Source organism: Tachypleus tridentatus, chromosome 13 (genome assembly GCF_004210375.1).
Source record: "Tachypleus tridentatus isolate NWPU-2018 chromosome 13, ASM421037v1, whole genome shotgun sequence".
Classification (NCBI taxonomy): domain Eukaryota; kingdom Metazoa; phylum Arthropoda; class Merostomata; order Xiphosura; family Limulidae; genus Tachypleus; species Tachypleus tridentatus.
In genome coordinates this window covers 136,716,625-136,731,757 of record NC_134837.1, presented here as the reverse complement: position 1 = coordinate 136,731,757, position 15,133 = coordinate 136,716,625, and the positions used below count along the sequence as shown (strand labels likewise).

The following is a 15,133-nucleotide window of genomic DNA, read 5'->3' as shown; positions in this document are numbered from 1 at the left end:
TGACAGAGTCATCCTAATGTATATTAATTTGTTATAACTTAAGAAACAAGCCGAAATAAAACAAAATAAAAGAAATACATGAACACTTAACTTTATAAAGATTTAACAATGTAATGGAAAGTGCAACATAGTCAGCAACAATTCACTTACATTGAATATATTTTAGTAAAAATAAATACATGCAGTATAAATAAATAAATAAATGCAGTCCTGCAGGACTGCATTAAAAACAGCAAATTGGCTTGTTTTTTTAAGTTATAACAAACTAATATAATTAGTCAGAGGTTTGGATTTGCTGTTTTCAAGGCAATCCTTCCTTGTGATTTTATTTAGTTAACTTCATTAAAATGTATTCATTTTAACTAATATGTATTTGAAATAAAAAAAATTTAAATTCCAGATTTTTAGAATTGTTTCATAAGATTCACAGATTTGTCTACACGATGTAAATGTTCGGAATTTTGTCTCTTGTCATTCAAAGGTCCAAATCTTAAGTACATCACATATTTCTCAAGCTTAAGGATATAAAGTAAACCAGCTTAACTTCCTTGTTTTTTTTTAAGAAATTTTACAAAATATGTGTAGTTTGCTGGTACTATAACTTTTTTTAACTTGATAAGGGCAGTTCTTGTGAAGTATTTACAGTTTGAGGTGTATATAACAATTGTGAATTATATGTACCTAGAAAGTGTAAATTATCTTAATATAAAAGTTGGATATAATTATGACCTTTTCTTTAAGGGTTGGGAAGTTGCTATGGAGAAAGGCTATGATCAGCAGTACTGTTGGGAAAATTTTCTGTCGCATAGCACCCTCAAGGTATGCATTATTTTGATAACTGTATAGGTGGCTATGTTTTATATTATTTTGTGAAATGCACAGAGTTGTAGAGTAACCTCCTTTTGTCCACTTATGTATTTACTTCATAATCAAAACAAAGCTTTGAAGGTGCATATCTTATGTCTGAAATTTTCGTCCTTTGATTACCAAATTGATGAACACTTTTCTTGCTCTACTCGTAAAAGATGGCAGTGTATTAAATGTTTTTGTTTTTTTATTTCTTCATTAAAGATATAATTATTTGCCTTAGAAACATCCATTTACTATACTGGAACATTTTCATCACTGTGTTTTTCAGGAGCATTTTGTACCTGTTGTATGAAATGTTTGTGTATAATTATATCGTATCTGCTTAGCTTGTCTGTATTATGAAATAATATTTAAATGTTGTATACATGTATGTACACTGCTTGTTGTTTCTGTTGGGGGGGATAAATTAATGGTTTCAAACAAGTTTTTTCCTACTGCCTATTTTAGGAAAAAATATTAACAATTCACTTCCAATTTCTTTGTTGCCTCTGTTGGAGATCATGGTATTGAGTTGTTATAGATCTGTTGGCTCTATTGAAACATTTGAATATGCAAATCAGAAAGTCATACAACTATCATGGCTGATATAAGGATTTTATGGATTAGAACTAAATTTTTAATGTTGATTGACATTTTGTACGTTGTTAACCACCAATAATATGGCCTGGTTGTTTGGGTTCTCAACTCATCCATCTACAGATTCAAATTCCATAATCAAACACAATCATCCATTTAGCTCTGGGGTAACAATAATGTGATGGCCAATCCCACTATTTAATTAGAGTAGTTCAAGAGTTGTCAGTTGCTGGTGTTGATTAGCTACCTTCCTTTCCCTCTTGTTTATTAGTTCTAAATTAAGAGCAGTAAGTGCAGATAGTCCTTGAATAACTTTAAGCAAACAAAAGCCACCAATAATTTATTGATTTTCAGAAAACCAAGTAATAGACTTTTCCAATGATGCAAGATATTGATACAATCAGACCATAAATACACTGAAATTGGGGGTTTAGAATTTTTAAGATGGGAATATGCATTGTAATTAAAGGTATTAGCTAACAAAGAATTATAAATCAACTTAGTGTGGCAGGATCATCCAGAAAGAAACCTACATCCAGTTCTGACAAGAAAAGTGAGTGACAAAAGCCTTTCATGTATCCCACACAACAGTGAATAAAATAATTAAGAAGATTCATACTGAAAAGTGACAAGTTATTTCAATGACATGAAAACCAATTATAGAAAACAGTGGGGAACAGTACTTAGCCAGGGAAAAATGACAGTGAGTGATGACCCTCTACAAAGCATATATACCTGGATAACTGTAACAAGTCTTCTAGAATTTTGCACTGGTCAATGTTTCAAAATTTTCCAACATTAATACATGTCCTTACACTTTTTTGAAGGGATTTGTGGTTGCCACTAGATATGGCATCAAAGAAAAATTAGAAATTGGGAAAGTAGATACAGAAGTCAAAGTGAATTGTGTACTAACAGACCATTATTCTGGATTCCTTTTTCCCAAACAGAAATACTGGCTTTGTACGGAATGTAGGAAAACAGTGTATGATTTATCTAAGATAAAGTTTACAGTCTCACCCCCTGTTCAGCTGTTGCACAACTCCAGCAACTAAAATAAAATTAATATTCATGCTATTACATAAGAAGACATATCTTTCAAGTTGCAAGAATTGACATTGTAGATTTCTGTGGGATTGAATTGTTGAAAGAAACCATTATTCTTGTGTACGAGATAGATGGACAATAAACAGAGAGGAGTGGTGTATTTTGGACATAATAATGTTATGTCAGTCTTTTGCTTCTTTCACTAAAAACTGTTATAGAGCTGTTGTTCAAATGCTCAGTCATCAGACAGAGTATAACTGAACATGGCAGCATGTGTTTTAATGATGTGTACAGCCTACAATATCATTTTACTACAATGTTATCAACCTCAGGACTAATTAAACATCTTACTAAAGGAAATTTATTTGGCTGTTCTACTGAATTTTATTTAAATCTAGGGTGGGGAAGGTAAATTTGCTTGCTGTTTTGAATCCCTCAATCATGCTAATTGTGGAATTTTAGAAGAAAACCTATTTAGCTGTATTTATTTTTCTGTAGAAAAACATTTGTAAAGTTTTATCAAATATTTCTTCATTTGTATGTGTTAATTAAATGTATAGTTATTATGTTTAGCATTGACTCTGTTTCAACTGTGTCATTTGCCTGTTTCTTATTATATTTAGCTCTGTACTGGTGTGTAATATAATAACTTGTAATACAAAACCTTGTAATTATAAAAATCTTTGCATGAAAAATATATTTCTTACTGCATTACTTGTCACTTGTGGAAAATTATAATCAGTTGGTTTAACATTAACTTTTTTATTCCTATATAGATGTTGGCAAATTTAAAGAAACAGTTTGCTCAGTATCTTCATGAACTTCAGTTTCTTCACTGTGATGATTTTAAACATAAAGATTTTAACAGAAATTCAGGTATTCCTTGGATTAGTTCCTGTGATACGAATGCACTCGTTTTTAATAGTACTCTAGGAATTTTGACTAACTGATAATTTTATAATAAATATTAAAAAACATGATAATACCAAAAAACATATATTTATTGCAAGTTTCAGAATTACTTCAACTTGCATTATTAGTGTTAAATCTCAGAGTTAGTTCAGAATATTCTAACTACAAAAAAAAACTACATTAACAGTTGAAAAAGTATTTTGTTTTTGTACAACAGGTTTAGAAAGAACAGATTTAAATGGTGACAGAATGTATGATGAAACACAGCATATGTATTTTAAAGATGACTGGTATGAGTGTTCAAACTTTAATTAAAATAAAATACAGAACAACATTTTGGCCTTCTTAGGTCATCTTCATCATGAGACCCAGCATGTATATGTAATATTATTGAGAGCAAATATAGATGGCATAAATATAGATACGGACACTGCAAATCTGTAATTAATTAAATCAAGGACAACACTAAATAATATCAACTCTTTCTTATTATCATTAATTTAATCAATTACAAATTCAGTGTTTTTTTACTTCAAAAAGATATGAAAGGTTCATACCTATATTTAAGCCTTTTTTTTTTTACAATATTTTCCCCATAACAGTATTATTAAGCATTTTATCATACATCCCATTATGTTGCAACTGTTTAAACACATTTCTTCTAAATATTTGTATAAGAAAAAACTAGGTAGATAGGTACTGATGTATACCTGTATGAATCTAATTACTGTTGAGTGTGTGTGTTGACATGTAGGTGGTTACTGTTTAATGTACATAAAATGCTGTGTATGTCTCCAGAAAATCAGATGCTATTAAAAGCTGTCATCTGTGCTGGACTCTATCCTAATGTGGCCAAACTGCAATGGCATCATAACAGGAACCCCCATAAAGGCCCCAAGTAAGTATCTTATCTCTAATTTTCTGTAATATATTTAGAAATTTTTATAATAGGCTTTTACAAATTATATTTTATCAAACTTTCCAAAACTTTTACCATCACTGAGGTGAAGCTAATGGGTCTCTAATTACTCAGACAATGTTTGTCACCTCCCTTGAAAAGAGGAATTATATTAGCTAACTATTCATTATTCAAAGACTGACCAGAAATTAGTAGAAACTGACTTGCCTATCCAGTATTTTAACTTCTTTCAAAATCCTTCAGTAAATATTATCTGTCCCGGAGCCTCATCATTTTTTAAACTTCTCAATTTTTTTTTCATAACCAGCACAGAACTAATGCAGTTATCTTGTTTGATTTCTTTTCCATTTATCAACTCTTCAAAATGTGAAATACTGCTTAGATCTTCATTTAAGTAAAATCCAGTGGAAAAGCAAATTTTAATAATCCAGCCATCTCATAATCAGCAGACACTAGCCTTCCTTTATCATTCCTCAAAGATTCTACCTCCATTCTAATGTTTTGTTTACTATTAATGTATTTAAAGCAATCATTACTGTTAACTTCTACATTTTCAGCTTTCAGCCAACCTGTCATACGTCCCTTTTAATGTCCTAATTTCCTGTTTCACCAACTTCCTCGATCTTCTATAATCTTCTAAAACTTGTACCATAAGTGTCAGTCAAAATTTCTTAAATTTATGATGCTTTTCTTTAATTTTATCTTGCATACTCTTTGTGAACCAGTCATTTTATTTTTCACTTGCAGTTGCCTTTTTCTTTTTGTATGAAATATGTTTACTTTGAATATTAAAATATTTTCCACATCTTATCAGTGTCTCCAAGTAACTCGGCTGTCAAATTCACAAAAGGCAATTCTTGTATCCCTTTAAAATTTGCTTTTCTTAAATTTGTAACCAAAATATCATTATTCCTTTTCTTTTATATCCAGCAAAACATTGAACCTAATACAGCAACAGTCACTTGTACCAAGATTACCCAATTTCTTCCTTCTCAATCATTTAGTTAATTTTGTTGTTAACAATAAATCTGAAATAGCATTGTCTCTAGTGGGTTATTTGGCTAATTGGTAAAGAAAGTCATCCTGAACAGCTTCCAGAAACCTTTCTCCCTCATGGTTTGACTCTAACATTTTCAAATCTATGTCTGAAACTATTCATACATTTTTTGTCTTAAATCACAGCTGTCTTAATGACCTTATAGTAAATATGATTAAATCATAATGACTATCTCAGTATAATTAAACGTACAGCATAAGTGAAGTTAGAATATAGGTTTGACTTTGATACAAGTCTTAAAATATATACAAGTTTTGGTATAAATATTTTTGATTTCTGTTATTCATTTCATTATTCAGTGATTTTGTTTAACCCACAAGTGTGTGTGAGAGAGAGAGTGAGTGAGACTGGGAGGGAGATGAATGTAGAAACCTTGATGTTAGCCAGGCTTAACTTATCAAATGAACCTACTGGAAAGTAATATTAAAATAAGCCATGATTTACTTAGGTCATATATACTGCTAAATTTGCAACTTCAAAAGCAGTCAATCTCTCTTCGACAAGAATGTGTAAAATGTTTAGTTGAAATAATGTAACAATTTGTAGATGTGAACTTTGCAATGATTAGTAAAATTTGAAATAAATGTCAATCAACATAGATAGGTACTCAAAGAACCCCCATTGAGTTTGGAATTAAAAGATCAAAATTAACATTTAAAAAATAAACGTATTTTGTTTCTGTACAAAAAAAGGAAACCCTACATATCTGTGTGTGTGTATATACACTGCACATATGCACACACTATATTTATTAACATGGCAAAATTAATGGTAGGTAGAATCAACTATTAATTGTTATTATTTCTCATTTCTAGCATTTACTAATTTACTATTACAATTCCTGTTATTTGTTTTTATGATTACAACAATGATGAGCATTTTGGAAGGTTTAGAAATTGTGTTACTGAACTAGAATTCCCAAAGTGTACACAGAGGATGATGGAAAGGTTGTCTTACATCCTAAGTCTGTCAACTACATGGAACTCAACTTTCACACCCAATGGCTAGTGTACTATCAAAAACTCAAAAGTACAAAGGTAAAAGATTTTTTTTCTATTACTTTGTTGAATTACTAGCTTCATTTTTGAGAGAATATTAACACAGAGAAGGACTTAGTTGAAAGATATTATTGATAGTTGTTGGTGATCTCCACCTGAGCTGATGATTCATTGTCATTCAAAGCACTTTGGGCAGATGAATTCTTTTAACAGTGCCTTTCAAGTGATTACTGTGTAACTATAAGTTATGGGATTAATACTTTTATAGAACAAACTTTTTAAAACTTTCATGTTTAAATCATATCCTAACAGGCTTTAAGGTTAATGATGAATTGATATAATATGGTAACCACAGTTACTTTTACCACTCATTAGTTTAACATCTTCTTTACTGTAGTTAATGCATTAATTTTTAAGTTTAATTATAAACCTGTGGTGTGGTGACCATTGTTGAATTACCTTTACACCTTATACACTATAGTGGATACAAGCTGTATGTTAAATGGTTCTCTGAGTAATATGTTGTTATATAATTATTTTAATTAAGTTTTGTTGGTTGTTTTAACTTCCATTTTTACCATTGTTGTTAATTCAATTTTAAAATATTTTTTTTTACTGTGATCTTGTTTTAACCTTTATTATTGTTTCTATTTTATATTATGTATTAGTTTAGGCTGGTTGCTCCATGAGTGCTGTAAAGTCATGGGTTTGTTGAAATTAGATTATTTCTATTAGACACAACCTCACAGTATTTTTTAGTAAATGATTAACCTTTTTATTACACGAATTTAACTTGGTTATTTTAGTTATATAAAGTAAAACATCTGATGGTATGAATTTGTTACTGAGTTGATTTATTTTTTATTTCCATAGACTTTAGTTTTTGTCATAGCATGTACCATACCACAACTGAACTCTATAGTTAAGTAGCAATGTGTTCTAGTAATTTATTTTGGACGTCAGGCTACTCTTAAAGTTACACATTTTCAGAACTATTTAATTGACTTTCATTGGTCAAATTCATTTTTAGGAAAGACTGTTCTAAATTTTTGTTTATGTATGTCAAAGTTCAAAGGGGCAGGAAATTAGTGATAGTACATAAATCAAGCAATTACCTGAATATTGGGAGTTGATTACTGGGATTGCAGTAAAAAATGTCCATTAATTATTTACAAAAAAAAAGATAAGTTTAGTACCAATAAGAATGTAATCACAGAATGTTAGTTATACTCATTACCAGAGTAATGTTTGGCTACAATCTGTGTAGATAGCTTGTTTTATCAGAAGGTAATATTTAATCATTTGGTTACAAATATTTTAAGGATAGTTACTGAAAATTACTTCAGTAAACGTTTACATTAGGTAGTCGGATAAAATAACCATCACACTTCAAATGCAAAGATTGAGTTTACAGTTGGAAGAGGACTGAAACATTAGAATGTTGGTGCTTCAGTTCCTCAGTTTCACCTATTCTGTCTCCTGACACTGTACACTTTATATTGGTGATGTATTCTGTTGGAAAGGTGCTCAGAAACATGAACTGACTTCCAGGTTTAATTGCAATGTGTTCTTTCATAAATTTCTTTTGAAGATGACATTCAACACATTTACATATCTCACTGAAACTGCTTCAATTGGAAGATTACTCCATACATCCTTTTGAGAGAGAGAAAAAAATTCCTTAAATCCAATCTGGACATTCATATACATTTTACTGGTGTTCCCTAGCTATAGAATTATTAACTTTTAATAAATCTGTAGCATTTAACTCTTCAAGGCTATCAACCATTTTAAACCTAATTAACCTTTTTCAGTCTTCTCTTAGTAAAATCTGCTTGAGAAATGGTGACTTTTGCCAAAATAGATTAACATTGTAATGACCTAGTTTACAAATTGTAGCCTTTCTGTTGGTTATAAACATCTACCATTGACAAATAAGCATGAGTAAGTAAGTAATTTCTAAAACATGAAGAGATGGGAGGAGCTTCTCAGGTGGATATAACAAATGTATGATATATCAGAAAATACAGAAGGTGGGAGGTTATTTAAAATTTTGCCTATCAGTATCTGTAATTTTTGTTTCTAATTGATGGATGTTCTGAAACCCTTTCAACAGAAAAAGACATTCAAAATGAACAATAATTACTAGTTAAGATAGTAAATTATACAAAAAATTTGCTGGTTTAGTATACAGTAATGATTCACTGTAATATGTATATATATTTAAGTAAATGTCCATCATTTATGTATTTAAATATTTTCTTTTGAAATTAAAAGTTATGTTAATTTAAATTATGAATTATATTTTGATCTTGAGCTTATTGACATATGTTGATAATTAAATTTTGAATGTAACTCCATAAAAAGTTGCATGTAATTTGATCTTTATCCATGCTAATGAGAGTAATTAAGGTTGAGGTTAAAATGAGCAATAATTAAAGTTTCTGTAATTGCCTGGTGATTGGAAATCCAACTCTGAGTTAGCAAAGTATAGCTTTACCATTTCTTGTTAAATTACTGTTTGTTATTTTTATATTAAAGTTCTCAATGTACAGAATTGTATCTCTTGTCATTGCTAGACCTTTATCATTAAAGTAGCCTGTGTATTGCTCCAGAAAAATCACTCGAACCACTGAACAGCTAGTGAATACCAATAACAAAATAAAGCATCATTAATTGTGTTAGCTTAATTTAATAGTTGACAATAAAACATGTACTGTTCAAATTTACAAAAAAAGTTATAAAATCAGTTAATCAATCAATTTAGGAATATCCTAAACTATTTTGAATTTGTCATAGCTAAGTGCTCAGTAGTTTAACACTAATATGAAGTTAAATGCAAGTCTTGACTGTACCTGTACTTTAGCAGCATTTTCCATGTAATTCTAAAGTCATTAACTACATTGAACAATTTTTAATGTAAATGGTTTTTGTATTTTGTCATTAAACCAGTGTACTTTTATAACTTTCCTCTTAGTGTTAGTCCATTTCTGTTGAAAGAATATCAGCAAACTAACTCCCTACAAGTGTTTGTAATAATACAACAGGTTTTCCATGGCTGTTCTACCTAATGATGTGTGACATTTCTGCTGTGGTTAAAATAATCATTAAAGGAATTTGTTAATCTTTTATCTCATTCTAAAATTTAAAGATAACCATAGAATTATAATTTCATGTTTTCATCAACATCATTGGCTAGTGCTCCTTTATGTTGAAATGTATTTATCAAATATACTGCTGAAAAAAATTAAAGGAACAAGTATATATACATTTCAGTATATTTTTGTCACAATAAAATTTATGTATGAAAAACATCCATTCGTCTACAAGTGTATTTTTAAGCCTGTGAGTGAAGTTTGAAGCAACTCAAACGAAACTCGCCTCACTCAAGAATACAACTCAAGATACCCTATATAAGACTGTTACATGAAACTATGCATTCTTCATTAATTCTCAAAACAAACATCAACATGGATCTTTTGTGGGTTGTTTTCTCACTGTGTAGCCAGGCACCGTTGGACAGAGAATAAGGTGGCCAGGGCAGTCCATATGCTGGAGGATGGCCAAAGGAGGGTGGCATAGCGTGTCGGTGTGTCACCAAGCGTCATCAATAGACTTTGGTGATGCTACCAGGAGACAAACTCTCATGGCAGGAGACCAGGTCAAGGGCGTCATTGCTGCACAACAGCCAGAGAGGATTGCTACATCGTGACTACTGCTCTGTGGGACAGGTTAGCTATGGCTCTGTCATTGCGGCATGAACCTGTATGTCGATCCAAATAGTTTGCAATCATTTGTACAAAGGATGCCTTTAGGGCTAGACAGCCTGCAAGAGGCATTATTCTGACAGTGCGACACTGTGCAGCCAGGTTGGAGTTTGCCTGTCAGCACCTGGACTGGGAACTTCGTAAATGGGCCACCGTGCTGTGGACAGACGAGAGCAGATTTACTGTGTCTCGTGATGATGGACGTGCGATAGTGTGGAGACGCCAAGAAGAGCGATTTTCTGCCTGTAACATTATGCAAGTCGATGCTTATGGAGGAGGTTCTGTAATGGTCTGGACAGGCGTATGCTTGGGTGACCACACAGACTTACTCATACTCAAGAGGGGTGATCTGAATGCATGACGATACAGAGACAAAATTCTGGAACCCGTTGTGAGGCCTTTTAGTGGTTCTGTCAGACTGTATGGACTTCCTTGACAAGGATGGAATAGAGACTTTGGAGTGGCTCCAGGTTTATATCACATTGAACATTGTTGGGATATATTGTTGAGTCATGTTGGTGAATGCGAACACCCTCCTTAGAATGTACAGGAACTCTGACAAGTCCTGGTAGATGAGTGGGTTGCTGTACCCCAAGTTAACGTCGATAGACTTATTCGAAGTGTGCTAAATCAGTGTCAGGAGTATGTCACAGCTCGTGGAGATTACACAAGATATTGAATGTTTCAAACATGTCTTGAATAAATGCATGTAAACTGTTTAAAATATTGTTTCATATGGGATATCAATTTTAGTGATATTAGTTATTTTTAAAAATTTTATTTTTCAATGTTTTACCATTCATCACACAGTAAAAAATGGATACAGATGGAACTGAAATGAGGCAAATTACATAAAAAGAATAAAAAATTATCACATTTAGAACACTGAGAATTATATAAGAAAAATGTACTTGTTCCTTTATATTTTTTTAGCAGTTTATTAGATATATATTTGGTTCACTGATTATCAATTGAATGGAACTACATGAACAGTTATTGATTAGCTGTACTTGTAGGATTACTAGTTCAGTTTGTATTACATTAATTCTGTGTCCTGTCTAGGTTTTCCTACATGATACAACCAACATTCAACCTTTGGCGTTGTTATTTTTTGGTGGGCAGATCACGCTTGGTGAGGATCTGTCATGCCACACTGTATTCATAGACAAATATATTGCTTTTCACTGTCCTCCTAAGGTGGCACATCTAATGAAGGTATTTCTTATTAATAGTTTGGTGTATTTACTATATGATATCTCTAGTAATACAACAGTGAGAGCATTCTAACAATGAGCTATGAGAGTTAACCCCATTATTTAGTTTAGAGTGGCTGTTAGTATTGCTGCTGATACCAAGTAGTTGCTATCCTTCCCTAATGGGATATTTCTCATTTGGCCATTTAACCCCTTTGTTAGTGCCATTCTGTTTATATATATAATATTAAAAAACAACAAAAAAACTGAAGAGATCTAAGAGTATGGTACTTGAAACCATGGAAACATTAAAGTTAATTATATAGAATGTGCAATAAAATATAAAGCATCCCATAAAAATGGGATAAAAGCTTTTTTCCTTTCTAAGAAGTTATTTATATCCTTGTTTGATAAAAGGTTGTGTTTGTTCTGTTAGTGTAGTAATTCAAGGATAAACCTACATGTAGTCATATTTATCTTCAAACATACTTGAGGCTCAAAGACTTAACAGTTGGAAAGTTGAGACCAGTGGTTTGTTGCAGGTGTACTAAATGAGGGTAAAAAGTGATAAAAGCTTGTATAAAATAAAATGCTTTACTACAAGTGAAAATAAAGTGGCTGATGTTCTGAGTGGAATATTATGCAAGTAGAGAGAAGAATGAATAAAACTAAATTTAAATTAATAAACTGTACTTAAATAAAATTAGAGTTGTAACTAATAAATGGATGGATAAGTTTGAAATAACACTTTAAGAAGGACAGTACTTCACGAGTTAGACTTCGATCCCTCAAAAATGTAGAAAAATCTGCCAACAAAGCTGTCTTCATAAAGCATATTGTTGTTGTGGTTAACCAATAAGAACATATGGCAGTGGAATATTGCAAAGCTGTTTCCCATATAGTAGAACACAGTTGAAATGGTAATAAAGGTTCTTGGCCAGGCATTGTACTGAAAACAAAACTTCAGGATGAATTTTGTACCAGATTTAGTTTGTTCCTTAATCAGAAGTTGGAAGAATTTAAAGTTCTCACAAGTATGAAATAAGAGAGTATTAAAGTTCATGCTGCTTGTGAACTAGGCTAATTTATTTTTGTATACTTGTACTTACTTAAGTACAACTGATCCAATTCAGATTCAGTGGTTTAAAGGAATGAATGTATGTGTATAAATTTCAAAGACCTAATATATAAATGAAACAAAATGATGAGTTTTAGGTAGTTTTGTGCTAACATTTACAAATTGCAAACTGAAAATATTGCTGGTTTGAAAAAAAAAAAAAGGTTTACATATATTTAAAATTGCATTGTCTTTTTTATATTTTGGAAATTATCATCCAATGAGAGAATGTTTCTCTATTGAATTTGTTTGTTAAAATGAAAGATATCCTCAATGACAGATTATATTAACAGACATTACTCTAAGCTTCCTTATCTCCAAACAAAGTTTTGTTTAACTAGTACTGTAGGAAAAAGAATGCAAGTTTTACTTTATCTTTTTGTCCTGAACATTTTAATGTTAAAGTAGAATTAGAAAAAAATGTTCTTACTAAGTTTAAAAATTTTTACACATACTTGTGTTAAACACTTCATTTTTCACAAATCAAATATGGTGGGTGTAGGAGCTGCGTGAAGAGCTGGACAAACTTCTTCAACACAAAGCTAATTATCCTGGAGTTGCATGTTGGGACCCAAGCACCACAGAAGGAGCATTACTCAAAGCTATTGTTGAACTCATCACATCAGAAGATCCTCTTCAAGCTGTTGAATGTACCAGCCAGGATGATGACAATGAATAATGATGTGTGTGTGGATATAAACAGTATGTAATAATACACATTAACCTATTTGGACCATTAAGTCTTCTGTTTCCTTAGGATAGTACTTAGGATACATTTTTAGTTCCCAAAATGAATTTGTTTGTTGATGTACACAAAATTTAATTTAATCTAAACTAGTTTCAGTATTCATGTCATGTTCCAAGAGAAGTGTGGTGTGTTTAGTTATAACTGTCAAAAGCTAATCCAACATATTTGACAGAGGACAGTATCTGTTGTATTTCATATTGATATAAAAAATAAAGTACTGACTTGATCTATGGGTATCTAGTATCCTAATATTTTGTCTACACACAGTTACCAGCAAGACCCATCTCTGAATACAGTGCATCAGGGCATGTCTTGCTTAGTAATATGGGTCATGTAATACAGTAAAGGGGTATTTTTTGGGAAGCACTTGTAATATATGGTAACAATTGTCAAATATGTTAATTTCCATTTTGTCAATTTCTTTTTTTACTCAAGCCATGTATCACATGCTATTTGCCAATTAACTGTAGACCAATAAAAACCCACCCTACATTCACTATTTAAGTTTGCTTTAACCTGCATTCAAAAACAATTTAGTAAACAACAATTAGGAAGATTAAGGACTTTGACTTAAATCAATATATTGCATATGTTAATTGTATTTCTTTTAAATTCATAAAACTGTTCTCAAATATCTCAATGTTAGGGCTGGCTACCCATCTAAATAATAGAATGCTTGAGTAAAGAAGTATTACTAATTTCAGCACACCCCTTTGGTTGATGTGAATCATACATTTTGTTCGAGGTAGTGTTTTTTTGTAATATGTCCACTGAATGACTACCAGACAAACTGAGGTTTGAAGGAATGTTTGTGAATTACTATTCATCATGTTGAATTCCTGGCAAGTAGATAATTCTCTAAAGGCATCTGACCAAGCACTCTATCAGTCCTATTTTATGAAATATCAAACTTGTGTCATGTAAACTTATCTGATTTGATAAACTTAGGATGAGGCTTTTCTACTCTATAACAATGTGTTCTGCAGCACGTGTAGAAACTCATATAGGACTAGTAAAGAAATAGTGTAACTGATTATCCTTCATATATTGTGATGTCGCATCACACCAGTTATAGATCAATTTTAATATTCATTTAATGTAATGAAGGTAGTAGCAGCTGCCACTCACCTAATAACAGGTAGATAATTAATTTTTGTAACACATTTGAAAATCAGTTTTGCTTGTTTTGTGTTTACATGCTTGAATGTACTGTTTTGCTCTTCATTGTTAGCAAGTTATGAATAGGACTTACAATAAAAATCCCAGAGGCAAATTTAGTTAACCTGACAGAACTTTTAAATTGTCACACCAATGTTTAATTGAAACTTGGTTCAGACATACTCAAATTTGTAGAATATTTACTTTTTACTAACTATTTTGGGAGAAGATGGGTTTAAATTTTCCTGAGCTGCTTTTAATTGTATTGTTCATTAAACATTCTCAAGGTCTTAAAGTAAGTTTACAAAAATGTAGGTCCATGGCAATGAACAAAATTATACACCTGCCACCTTACTCCACTTAACAATAAGGGGGGGAGATGTAAACAGATGTTCTACCTTTCACATTGCTGGGGTGATTTTAAATCTTATAAACCATTTTGACATTTGAAGTAACAGGAAGTACATAAATAACTGTTACTACGATATATATATAAATAAAAATTGCTGAATTACATGTGAACCTTTAAAAAATTAAAAAGCATAGACTGGATGATTTTTCTTATAAAATGGGTAACACGCATAATTACTAATATTGTACAGCTCAAAGTTAAGGAACTTTGGATTTAGTTTCCTTTCTACGAAGATTTTTACTATATTTATCAAGTTAACAATGTTTTAATTTGGACCTAAAAATACACGTTCATTTCCTCATTACCTGCATTATGAGCTGTTCACTTTCACAAAACAAAACGGAATATATATAGAATGA

General features: G+C 31.2%; 1 protein-coding gene across 1 annotated transcript in view; it reads left to right on the top strand.

Annotated features, from left to right (window-relative positions):
* Nucleotides 1–13,438, top strand: part of LOC143236303 (ATP-dependent DNA/RNA helicase DHX36-like) — a 31,180-nt gene extending 17,742 nt beyond the window's left edge. The window contains exons 10-15 of the mRNA XM_076474579.1: nt 742–819; nt 3,270–3,369; nt 4,204–4,303; nt 6,295–6,418; nt 11,209–11,361; nt 12,959–13,438. Of these exons, the coding sequence (XP_076330694.1) occupies nt 742–819; nt 3,270–3,369; nt 4,204–4,303; nt 6,295–6,418; nt 11,209–11,361; nt 12,959–13,135 (732 nt within the window). The 3' untranslated portion in view covers nt 13,136–13,438. The remainder of the gene's footprint in view (nt 1–741; nt 820–3,269; nt 3,370–4,203; nt 4,304–6,294; nt 6,419–11,208; nt 11,362–12,958) is intronic.
* Nucleotides 13,439–15,133: the final 1,695 nt, after the last annotated feature.